This window comes from Sturnira hondurensis, unplaced genomic scaffold, assembly GCF_014824575.4.
Source record: "Sturnira hondurensis isolate 20B ecotype Veracruz unplaced genomic scaffold, ASM1482457v3 Scaffold0008640, whole genome shotgun sequence".
NCBI lineage: Eukaryota > Metazoa > Chordata > Mammalia > Chiroptera > Phyllostomidae > Sturnira > Sturnira hondurensis.
The window spans coordinates 5,127,867-5,140,899 of NW_028081271.1; the positions used below are offsets into that span (position 1 = coordinate 5,127,867).

The following is a 13,033-nucleotide window of genomic DNA, read 5'->3' on the forward strand; positions in this document are numbered from 1 at the left end:
TAAACAAGTGAATTGAATGAGTTCAGATAGGTTTAGGGAAGACAATGTTAATCCTAACTCCCATTCATTAACAATTTATTAGGTCTCAGGGACAGTGTAAGCACTTAACCCCCTCAATAACTCTATGAAGCAAACATTACCATGTATACTTAATAAAAGAAGAAACTGAGACTCAAAACATTAAGTAATTTGCCTCAGTTCGCACAACTCACGAATAGCAGAACCAGGCTTTGAGCCTAAGGTTTTGGTGGCAAAGTCCGTGGCCTCTACCGCAGTCTCGCAATGCCGGGCTTTGGAGAGAAAAGCCACTTCCTGTGCAGGGAGTCCGGCGTGTTCTCAGTGCTCTGCCCTCTGTGCTCCTCTACCTCCGCACTCCCTGTGCAGTTGTTTCACACCAGCCTCTGTTGCGGTTGGAAGGGGCGGGTGGGTGTTCATTTGTTCAGGAGTTGGTAGCAGCCATTCAGTATAATTTTGTTGTCATTTGGGAGCCGTCACCATAGACACATTCGAACTGCATTTAATGAGGCCTTCTTGTTGTGTTCCGGTTGCATTTTATAGAAATCATTCACAGTAAACTTGTGATCCCTAAACCGACGAAGCCAAGAACACTATTTTGAGAAACAGCCATGGCGATCCGTACTTATTAAGAAGGGACACGAATGACCCTGGAGATTCTAAACTGATTTGTTAAACTATCGAGGAGAAATACCGTCTGTGGAAATTGGAGCATCTAATATATCCCTCGTGTTAGGCTGGGTTCTGACATCCAATGGAGATGGAAGAGAAGTAAAGCAGGAATTTAGATTTCATTCTACATGCTGTACTTCTAATAGGAACGCATTAGCCAGTGCCTTACAGAATGGCGTGGTATCTGAGAGATCTTATTAATTGTTGTCAACGAGGACTGGTATTTCCTCCTGATTTTACCTTGGTTGTAAATGGCTTTAACTTGGTCCTGGACGAGGGACTAGAGAGTGAAGTGGCAGCTGGTGATGGACAACATCTTGGCAGGTGGCAAGGTCTTAGCTCGCCCAGTCTGTGTGTGCAGTGCCTATGTATTTATCAAATGTGAGTGTCTGCTTTGTGTCCAGAATAAAATCTCTGCTGGGTTTTATTCCACAGTGCCCAACCCAACCCCCCACTTGGCTTTTAATGTGGAACCCTAGCCAAAGGTGGAAGCATGTCATTGGCCTGATGCCCCTATTTCCATTCTAACTCTTACGATACCAATCAATTGCAGTAGCAGAATGGTCCGGTAGTGTTAGCAGTTGATTGGAGAAGATGTCAGGCATCCTCCTGGGGATGGTGGAGCAGGTGAGGAGGTCGCACGCATCACCATCCACCGACTGCCGCTTTCTGCCTGAGCCTTCACTCCTTCTGGCTCCTTGGTCTCTGCTTATCTTATGACAGCTGTTTTATCAGGGGTCAAATCACAGAAACAACAGCAGTAGCTAATACGACGAATGGAAACCTGTAGACTGGGGAAGATGATGGGTTTCTTTTGTAAACCAGCGAGCCAGCTGACTTGTCATTTCACCTGGCTGCATTAGACGCCTCTCTGCGTTAGGCGCATAAGCAGAAGGAGTCAGGGGGTGCAGTAGACGTTGCCCGCGTGTGTGAGGGCCACCTTGCCGGCTCTTCTTTAACCCCACTCTCATTAGAAGTTTCTTAGTAAGTCAGAGCTAACGACAGACTCTAATAACCTGAGTATTATTAACAAGAGCTTCCTGTTTACATTCTCCTTTGAATTAAAATAATTTATGCAAATAATGGCTTAGGAATTGGACCATCTTTAGGAGACCCATCAAGTGTTGAACTAAAACACTCACAAACGTGAGGAAAGCTCTTAGAGAATTTCTAAATGTTCTAAAATTCCTTTTTGTGTCCACTCTCCCTGGCCTGACTGCCTCAGGGAGGGCTCAGCCGTACGTTTCTGAAATCAGCGGCATTTAAAGCAAACCCCATAAATTGGTAAACGTATCTTTTTTCAACAACTGTTTTCTTTTCAATTTCAAATACAAACGTGTGAAAGTCAAGTACAGTCATTTGGTTTCATAGGAGAGCTGCGTGCCACCTGGAGTCACGTGGGCCAACGGGCTCCGTCCGCCCTGCCTTCTTGCAGGGCGCTGCACAGGGAGGGTGTGTCTGTGTTCCTCAGAACAACCCCAAAAAATATATTGTGGTAGACCATCTCCTAAAAGAACTGAGCGACACTGATACATAAACTTGGGGTTAATAAATGGAACTAAATTGTAAAACACAAGATGTGTCTGATGCTTTGCCTCCGAGGAGGTGTTTTCTTAACCTCAGAGGTCTTGTGACTTCCCCAGGCCCAAGGGTATTAAAGGTAGCGCTTGGCCCATCAGTAGTTCTGTGACTCGTTTTTTGGAAGGAACAGAGTTGCATTGTCGCTGTGCCCGTATATGTTTTACAGGGAAGTTGGACCATTTTTATGAGTCGCAGTATCTACTGCACGTGGTAATTTTATTGGCATCTATAATTTTAATTTTAGTGTTAATTTTGGCAGTTCAGAGAACAAAAACAGCCACACTTTGGTCCCGAGGAGCAAAGCAGAGCAAGACTTTGAACTAGAGTGAATTATAAAGCCTGTATTAAGGGGGGCGGGATTAATAGCCAATATATTTCGCTGTTGTTGTAAAAATTAAAACCTACTTTCTCTGATTGGATAAGCACTAAAATAGTTTCTGTAGCAAGGTGGAAATACAGCTAGACAAGAATTCTAGGCTATGTTTTTATGCCAAAATTCTGCGGCCCTGGTATAGAATTTGAACATTTGAGAGCCTGACGGCATCTTTGAAATCATGTCATCCTAATTGTCATCTTCCAGATAAGGAACCAGACACAGAGCGGTCATCGTATTTTGCTGTAAGAGACTGGCACTTATCAAAATATGCCCTGCATGCCTCTTTGTACGAGGAGTTTCCCGGTTACCTATCAGTACAGTTCCAGAACTGTGTTTGTGAGCATAAGAAAGCTGCTTTGGTTTATGAACTTCACTAGGGTCAAAGGTAACTGTTCAATCCAGAGGAGAGAATAAATTTTGACATTTACGATAAAAAATAGTATTTAGAAATAAACAGGAATGCTGGTGCTTGAAAAACATGATTTAAAGAAGGCTAAAATAGGTGATGGACGTTGGGGTCCTTTCAAGCTTATAGGTGATTATGACACAATTTATGCGGGAAAATTACGGCTTTCTTTTCCTTGTGCATGAGGATGAGGATGGGCACTTCCAGTGGAAGAAAATGGATTTGTGTTCGTTTTTCTAGTAGGTACTTTTGGGAAGCTACAGTGTCTTCGGTGGGGGCGGGGAGGATGAGTGTAAGTTGTCACAAAGGTCGCCTCTTCTCAGGAGTTGTAGTATCCTTCCTGGTGTGCAAAGGTTGGGTACAGAGAGCCCAAGCTAATGACTGGGAGAGGAAATGGCATTTGGTGATGGGCAGAGTTCTGTTGCACTGTGGTTTGTGGGGTTCCCATCTCAAACCAAACCGAGATAGGAACAGTTTTGGAACTCAAGTACCTGAAGGTATTGGGTATGTAATAGGCACTCAGGTATATTTCTTGAAAGGATGAAGTACATGAGAGGGAATTTTTTGAACTAATTCTAGCTAAAGTAATCAGCCAAGAGTTGGGTGGGGGAATAGATAGAAGGGTTTAAATAGTAAAAATAGGTGTGCATGATAAAGTTAATTCTGAGGTGGTAACTAGCTGTAGATGGTAGGACAGAGAAAGTCAGCGTGTGTGTGATGTCATCCAGACCCTCCTTGTCAGTCGCCTGGCTGGTTGTCATTGTCACCGGTGTGTTCTTCACACATGCACGACAGGGATTTTCTAATACAACTACATCATGTAGTTCCTCTGTGTAAATGCAAAAACAACGGCTCCTTGTTAGCATCAAGAATGGGTGTGAAGCCTTCTGGTCAGCCATGACCTGGCTTCTACTCTCCTCCCCCTCCCACCCCCAGCCTGGCCTGGCCATGCCCCACTGTGCCCAGCTCCCCCTGCTCAGCATGCTGTTTGGTGCTCCGCACATGCACTTCCCACCTCCAGGTGGTCTCCATCCTCCACTCCATCATCACCACCAGGCAGATTTCTTTGTCCTCACGCTTCTCAGGTGACAGGTCCCTTAGATGAAAGTGATGTCCAAGTGTTCACCGAGGTATTTTAAATTTGATGTTAGATGCTCTTAAAATCAAAGACATTTACTTACAATGGTAATATTTTCATGTTTCCTCCCATCTTAAATTCGCTTACCAGAAATTTATTGAATGCTTACTCTGTCTAAGGCACTGTGCTTGGTTTTGTCTGAATCATCATGGATTTGACGGATGTTCCCTGAGGACTGTACCTAAATGGATGTTTGTAAGAAAATAAAGCTGAAACGAAACCTATTTACCCCTTCTTGTCGGAACAACAGGACAGAATTATCACAGTTTAGAAAGAAATTGTTAGCCTACAAAGTAGCTGTGAGGTTTTAGAGGAGTCGTCTTTATGAATGTGTTCAGAACTAATTCTGACAATAGAAAAATTGAACCTATAAATTATAGATATGTAGCAATTTGTGGTGTATGGGAAACAGGGTAGTTCCTGTAGATTATGATGACCATCAGTATTTTAGTGGTATTTAAATTCCTTGTTTGTTTTGATCACAGGTGTGGTCCAGTTGGAAAAATTTTCTAGTAATACATTTTAACAATGACTAGTTGACTCGTTAAGCAGGTCTGATATAAGATCCACAGGAAATCGTAGTAAACTTAAGTAATGTGTTATGTTGTTTGAGAGATACCTGTGGTTTCTTTAGTATAGATGTGAAATGCATGTCCTAACTATTATTTAGTAGATGATTATTTTTCTGTGGTAACTGCTACATTTGGGCAGATTATTATTATTATTAATAATAAGGGAATCTTAGAAATTGCATATAAATTAGGTCTCTTTAGTCTCTTATTCAATTTGCTTTGTAATTATTAAGCAAAAAATATGAATGAAATCACAATCCTTTAACTACCCTGAGAAATCCCTTGCATTATAATATTATAAAGGGATATTCATTCATTCAACACACATTTATGGGGTGTCTGGAGTGCACTCTGGATTACTCTAGGCACTGGAAATGTGGTGGGAACCAGGCGTCCATGTGTCCTTCTGTCCAGGAGCTTAAATTCTCCTGGGCGAGACAGACAGCACACCAGGACACACACAAACACACTCAGAGATGGCAGACAGTGGCTTGGTACGAGTTGGGTACCTGTGGTCGACAGGTATGTGGTGTTTCCTTCCCACCAAGCACTTCTCTGGCACCCGGTGTGGGCAGTGGGGGAAGCCTCGGCGGGGGGCTGACAGGCTCACCATTGCAGGCCTGGTGAGGAGCTCTGATCTAGATGCCGCCTGGCAGTCACTGCTGCATTTTACACAGGGAAGTGGTGTGTTTTATGCTTTCGTAAGAAGGCCAGGCTGCTCGGTGAAGAAGGGAGTGTGGGGCAGGGGGCAGATCTCAGTCATCCGGCCATTCTGATGGGCCGGGTGAGAGGTGACGGCGGTGTGGGGTCGGGGTGGAGGGGAAAGGAGAGGCCCAGGATACCCAGGATTGCCAGTGGGGCTGGGGGTAGGGAGGAAGTGGAAATTAGTATATCTCAGTGCAGAATCAAAAGAAGATGACGTGGAGATAGTCACTTAGAGCCTCCAAATGCCATTTGGGCCTACGTCCCGAGTTAGAAGTTATTGCGCACACTCTTCATCACAGTGGAACTGAGCTTTTTGGAGGCAAATGCAATTCAGACACTTAAAGTGGGCCATCCCTTGTATTTGGCTGCAGTGAGTGAAAGGGAAGGAGCTTCGAAGATGGCATTTAAACTAAACAAACACTTTTAGCTAAAAGCATAAGGAGAAACGTGACCTAAATGAGTTTATTTTGCTAGTGGTTATTTCTTTTTTACAGAGAGATCAAGTCCCCTGTAACTTATACAAAAATCAGAAAATAGGCCTGCATTTAAGAAAATCGTCTTTAGTCATTTTATATTGTTGATCTGAGAAGTCCTGAGTTAGGACAGGCAAACATTAGAAGGTGTCACCTTCCCAGGGGACATACAGGCCAAAGGCCCCAGGGCATGCTCCCACCTCTGCACTTTGCCACCTGACCTCACCTCTCTGTTCACCTGATTTACAGAATCCTTCCGGGTGACTTTGAGGTCCACATGGCCAACCTAGCAACTCATCAAGAAACCTGGCCTCAGTGTCCTTGTCCTCTCCTGTGGGAGGTAGAGGGGAGAGAAGGAATCACAGAAGACACCTCGAGGGTGGCTGTGGCTGAACTACCTGATGCTGGGGGCAGGGAAGGGGAGAGTTGACCAGGTGTAGCTCCGAACCTCACCTCTACTCATTCACTATCACCCCTTGTTCATCTTTTACACATTAGGCTTTAGGATAAGATTTCATTTGAATGTAAGGGTAGAACATTTTTTTAAAGATTTAAATGTACTCTTTCAGGAAGTAGCACACTTGCCCACTGAGGGGGTCCCAGCCCACAGAAATCTGTCATTTTTAAGTGCCCAACCTGAGTTGAGCTTCATCAGCCAGTGAGGGGAGCTCACATTCACGGTAACAGCCCCAAATTCCATGTTCTAGCTTCCACTCCCTGCGACCCCCTCCAATATTTGCAAGAACCTCTCAGAGGCTGTCTCTTTATGGCACTTATATCCTGTAGGCCCCAGAAGTTTGTGGGTTTTAAACTGGGTCAGTCCCCCGTTCCTGCTGATTTTTGCCTCTGCGGGCCTTTACCCTAGACCAGATTTGAGTGCTCCTTGCTTTCTCTGGTTTTGGGGAAAATGTCTTACTCTCCTCATAGCCATCTTGCAGAGAATGGCACCTCAGCAGTGCTGATTGGAACCCCAAGAGTTGCAGGCAAAAGGGGAGCATTGAGGTGATCTGGGCTTACTGGGGGGCATCAGGCCTTTGACACTGGAGCCCTGCTGCTTCATCTGGTTCTCCTGTTAGATTCACCCCCCCTCATCCCGTGGTTTCATACCCAAGCCCTGTTGCCTGGTTTCATCCGTCCAGCTCTTTCCCATTCAGTCCATCAATGCAGGGTTCAAGTTCTTTCCCAAAGGAACTCTGGACTCCCACCAACCTAGCGGCTGCTATGGGCACAGCTCTAAGTGCCTGGCGGTGAGGAGGGAGGTCCACTCCGGTGTTCCTACACGCCTTCCAGGAAGGTGTTGCTTAATGCCACAGGCTGACCCGAGTCTCAGTTCTTCGAGAGAGAAATCAGGCTTAGGAAATGAGACAGGAGAGATGATGACGTGAGTACAGGTGGGAAACAAACTTAGAAAAACTCACTGGGATCCCTCTCTGCTGATAGCTTTCACCCCCTTTCGATAGGGCCCTTTTTTTTTAGTGAAGCAAGGGGCATCAGGTGTCAGGAGTGGACTTTCCTGCTTTCCCAGACTCGCCCTCTGTTGGGGGCTGGGAATTCTCAGAGCAGAACTTGAACTTGAAAATCACCCCGTGATGGGAAGATGGTAGGAATGGAAGGCGTATTTGCATTGCCTCTTGGCACCTCCCCCAGAGCCACAGTCTGCTAGCCCCCTGGCTGCTGGGTCTTCAGCCTCTCCGGCCTCCAGACTCCCCCTCCCGCCCCCCCAGCTTCTCCACCCTCACAGCCTCCACCTCCTCCTCCACCACCCTCTTTGGTGCAGATAGGTGGGGAGGGCTCAGGCCTCCTGGAAGTCCTCCCTTCGCCCTCCCCAGTTCCTCCAGTCTATTCTTTCTGTGGCCAACAGTCCTCTTTCTGAATTCACTTCTGACTTTGTCCTTCCTAAGGTCCCTCTGTGGCTCACCCTGCCTCGTGGGATGAAGGCCTCGACTGCGAAGCTCTTTCCTCGCGCTGTGCCTGCATGACCTATGGGCCTTCTCTGCTCCTCCCTAGAAACCCCTGCTGGTGGGCCCTACCACCCCCATCGTCACAGCCCCGCCTCCCAACCATCCCAAGCACTGACTCGGACCACTTCTCCTTGGGCACTCGATTCAGGCTGCACGTCCTCGGGGAAACCTCCTCTCACTCCCTTCCTCTCAGCCCCACCCCACCTCCCTGCTCTGCCCCAGGTATTCTGCTCTCTCTGGGGCACCATGAACTTCGGTCTACTTGTCTGTTTCTTCCAGTTCAATAGAAATTCCTTGAGAGCCGAGATGTTTTGGGGAAAGGGCCTTAGTCAGGGTCCCAAGCCCCCAGCAGATACCTGACCCTAAAGAGCCCTCACCATTGGAATGAATGAATCCTCAAGGGACCATAATGCGTCTGTCGAGGTGTAGATGCCAGGAATAAATCAGCGAGCTCCCAGTTAACAGAAATAGAGATTGTTTCCCAAAGTCCTGTGGTTTCAGCCTTTCTGTAACTTATCTATTTAAATGGGCACTCGGGTTTGAAGGCAGGTTTAGTTTGTGGAGGCCCTCTCTCCACCAGAAGGGATGGGCCGTGCTTGTGCGAACCAGGCCACCTCCCTGTGGGAGGTAACCACGCACCTAACACAGGGGCGAGGTGTGAGTCACGGGAGGGCGGTGTGCGTGTGTGTGTGTGTGTGTGTCTGTGAGGGGGGTGTGGGGGGAACAGGCGGCTGGGCCTCTTCATGAACCGCTCATTTGAAAATTGTCTTTCTGCAGGTGATGTATCACCGATCAGTATGTCTCCCATCAGTCAGTCTCAGTTTATTCCACTCGGGGAGATCCTGTGCTTGGCCATCTCGGCAATGAACTCGGCACGAAAACCTGTCACCCAAGAGGCACTGATGGAGCACCTGACCACGTGCTTCCCAGGTAACGGGGACGGACAGTTCCTCTTGTGTTGCAGTCGGACAGAGAAAAATCTCTGCCAAAGTGGACCAGAAACTTTTCTTAGTTTTGTAATTCAAAATGAAGGCACCTGCGCGTTACTTCAAAAATAACTTGCCTTCGTCAGCTGTAAGACTTTTTCAATTGGCACTGAGAAAAAGAAATGCAGTTGGAATCCATGGGGAACTCTGGCCCAATCCACCGAGATTCCGTTCCACCCCGGCAACACAAGCTGCTTTACGTACACCAGCACTGTGATTCCTGGGAGGGAGTCAGAAACAAGCCGAAGATTTTAGTCCTTCTGGGTTACACTACAGAGAGAGTGATATGAAAACTAAACATATCTTGTGTCCATATGTCATGACCCAGTGAGTTTGAAGAATATGATATTTGGGCCCTGGCCAGTGTGGCTCAGTTGGTCCGAGTGTCATTCCCAGGTCACAAGTTCAGTTCCTGGTCAGGACATATACCCAGGTTGTGGGTTTGATCCCCTCCTGTGGGCACGTACAGGAGGCAACCAATAGATGTTTCTTTCTCACATTAATATCTCTCTCTGTCTCTCTTTCCCCTCTCTTCCTCTCTCTCTAAAAGCAATGAAAAGAATGTTCTCAGGAGAGCAGAAAAAAATTTTTTAATGATATTTGATAAATTAGTGAAGATTTCACTGTAAAAACAATAAAATATAATAGAGATTATATAAAAACAATAAAATGGTTTCTCTTAATGATTATAAAAAGAAGACAATAGCCCAGCCGCCCTGTGAAGGGCATTTGAAGCCTCCAGTGCGTGAAGACGTAAGAATGGGGATGAGCTAAAGAAGGCACGCCCCCCCGAAGACAGGCAGCTCCTACTCAGTTACAGTCTGTTCCTCTCTTCCTCCAAAAAAAGTAGGACGCTGCCAGAGTTGCAGAATCTTCTATTTTTCCAAGAGAACCTGGATTTTCCGTTTTACGTGACATGCATGTACATTTTAACATGTATATGCCAACAACATGCACGTCAAATAAAACACATCGGGCCACCAGTTTGCCAGCTTGGTTTGGATGCAACCTCTACCTGGGTTGAAATAGAGCTTATGGTAAACACCAATGCTTCATGCGTTTTCATTCAACTGAGAAGAGACCTTAGTAAATATATGGTGTTGGCTGTATTCAGTTAGCGTTTGCTCAGAAAAAGCTGGGTAACAAGCAAATACAGAACATCAGTGGAACACACCAATAAACATTTATTTAGCTCAAGTGTCGTGGGTTCTCCAGGAGTCAGCTGATGGCGATGGGTCCTAGCCAGGTGGCCCTGCAACACCTGTACCCCATCCTCTCTGGAAAAAGGCAAGCAGAGTCCTGCTCTGGGTGGGGTGATAGCAAAGGTGCAAGGGAACCCTCTCGGCTGCACGAGGGCCCAGCAGCCCTTTGGTAGTGCCACACCCACTAGCATTTCATTGGCTGAACTCCAAGTCATGGTGTGGGGAGAAGACGGAAAGTCTGCTTCCAAACTAAGTAGTAACATACAATGTTGAGTCTCCCCACTTTTCCAGGTGATTTTTCCTTCTGTTTCAATTTCCCAATTAATGTGTTTGAAATTATGTGTACTGTTTAAAAAACTCTAACAGGGGTGTACAACCCGCGGCCTGCGGGCTGCATGAGGCCCAGGATGGCTATGCATGTGGCCCAATACAAAATCACAAATTTACTTAAAACCTTTTTTTTTGCTCATCAATTTTTATTAGCATTTGTGTATTTAATGTGTGACACAAGACAACCCTTCTTCTTCTTGTGTGGCCCAGAGATGCCCAAAGGTTGGACACCCCTGCTCTAACAGACGCCCACCCTTGCAGCCTATAAATTACCTTAAGTTTGATAACATTTTATGCTCTCTGAATGTTCTTCACTAATTGTTTGTCTCTCCTTGTTAACTTCCAGGCAAACCTTTTCCTTTCAGTAGTAAGGTAAGGGAAGGGACAGCTTGGGTGGAAAGCTTATCTGTATTCTTTAAGCTCTCAAAATCCGAATTCGTGATAAACTCTGGGAGTAGAATCCGGAAGTGATGGAACGTGCACATGTTAAAATTCACAACCACATCTCTTTCAGGTGACCCCTACGGATTTCTAGTGGAACCCTGAATTTTGTAGACGATCGAAAATATCAGTCATGAGACCAGGGCTTCCTAATAAAATAATTATCGTGGGTATCACGACCATCATGGAAAGCTTTTGCACATGTGCAGGTAGAAGGATGGAAAATGGACCGAACAGGGAATGTTTCCATTTTTTTCCCAAATTAAATGTGATTTGATTGATATACTTACAAATACAAGACAAAAACTTTAGCTGTAAATTTTCTCTGGAAACTTTCTTATTCCTTCATTTGGGAATAATCAGAGAGCTTAGTCTCGATGGTAAGGAATGATGACAGCGTAGTCGTGATTCTGTACAGTTTGTAAGGGTTCTAAGATCATCACTTGGAAGGCCTACAATCAGCAAGTTCTAGAATACAGCTGAATTTTTGTCATATAGTAATAGCCATCTTTCAGAATTAAGCCCTTTCCTCTAACCTAGCAGCATGGTAAACTCAACCGTGAAGTCTTATAAATGAGCCTTACCGTTTTTGGAAAAGCTTTTGTTTAAATCTGCTGAATGTGTGCTACCGTGTAAAGTCCCCCAAGTTTTGAATGGGGGTTTGTCATCTGGATTGCCATGCTGCGCAACTCCAGGGGGTTCCCATTGTACAGAGTGTCTCTTCTCAGGAGCTGAATTCTGTGTGAATAGCGCCCCCTGAAGTTGTTCAGCAGAAGTTGTTAGTAGGGCTTAGCAGCTGTTTTAAGTTTAAAGCATTTTTTTGTTGTATACCATCTCCCAGGAATTGCATTGGTATGGTTTGGATTATAGCACTAATTCTATTGGAATTCACTTTTATTTTGGGCAGAAACTCCCATAAAATTTAAGAAAAAAAATTGTGATTATCCTGGCCTTGAAGTTGCTTGCATGAAGGCCAGTTCCCTGTTTCTCAAGAGCAGAGCTTAGAGCGAAAGGAAAGCCTGCAGGTCAAACATGAAGTAATTACATATAGTAATACCTCTTCATAGGCAGTGTCACCTTTCCTCCCTTGGTCACTAAGGATGCCTTCTGGGGAGGGTGACATGGGGGTCTCTGTCACATCGTATTCAAGGCCGTGTTTCCCGTGAGCACTCCCAGCTGTTTCCAGTGCTTTTGTAACCCACCCTCCTAGTTTTGGAAGGACTGGGGGGGGGGGGGTCCTGCACTTCTCTGCTCACGAAGCTATTCTGGGCTGCTGTGCAATGTCCTTTGAAGGTGATCCAGGTTTCCACGGGCCCTGACCCTAAGTTGAGACCACTAATAGCTACTGTGTATTGAGACCTCACTATATGTTAGGCACTTTTGTACACACTGGGTTGGCCAAAAAGTCCATTTAGGGTTTTTTTTTTCTGTAAAATAAAAGACATGTTTTTCATTTTCACCAACAATTTTATTGCTTTGACTATTTTAAGCATGTGTAGTTAAAATATTCTATCTCCCATGTGATAGAACATTGATTGTTCTCAATTAATGTTGCAATTTGATGGCTATCAACTTCAACTGATGTAACCATGGAGCACCACCAAGAAACCTCCAGCACAAAGCTTCTCAAACCCCTGTTGACACGTTCGATCAGTCACAGCTCCTTCTCCATACACTGCACAGATCTTTTTTTTGCATTGCAGTTGTGTTTTTACCTTTCTTGAAATAATAAAGCACAATAGGCCAAAAATGGTGTGTATTTTCTTCCATCTTCAGTATTAAAATGGTGACACAAAAATTCACCAATTTTGATAAATTTTTAAAAAATGCATGCTGATATACAATCTTAACAAAATTGTTTTGAATGAAGTTAAAGACCACTAAGTACTACTAGAGTCATCTTATGGGGAAAAATGAACTTTTTTGCCAATCCAACACATTAAACTCATTTAAACTCACAACAACCCTATATGGGTAGGTACTATTGAGATCCACGTTTTAATGATAGTGAATAGAGGCTCAGAGAGATTAAGTAAGTTGCCTAAGATGGTAGCAGCTGGGATAAGTTTTCTAGAGCAACCAGAACATAGTACATGTGGCTTGAACAACAGAAGTGTGTTGTCTTGCAGTTCTGGAGGCCAGAAGTCCCACACCGAGGTACCGCTAGAGTGGGTG

The 13,033-nt window shown here is 45.2% G+C and overlaps 1 protein-coding gene across 5 annotated transcripts in view; it reads left to right on the top strand.

Moving 5' to 3' along the window:
- The window catches only part of STOX2 (storkhead box 2), a 184,486-nt gene that overhangs the window by 154,317 nt on the left and 17,136 nt on the right, over window positions 1-13,033 (top strand). For all 5 annotated transcript variants that reach the window (XR_005067767.1, XM_037055145.1, XM_037055147.1 and 2 more), the window contains one exon: window positions 8,677-8,829. Coding sequence is in view for 4 of the 5 variants with exons in the window: in XM_037055145.1 (XP_036911040.1) it covers window positions 8,677-8,829 (153 nt within the window). In the remaining variant the exon portion in view is untranslated. The remainder of the gene's footprint in view (window positions 1-8,676; window positions 8,830-13,033) is intronic.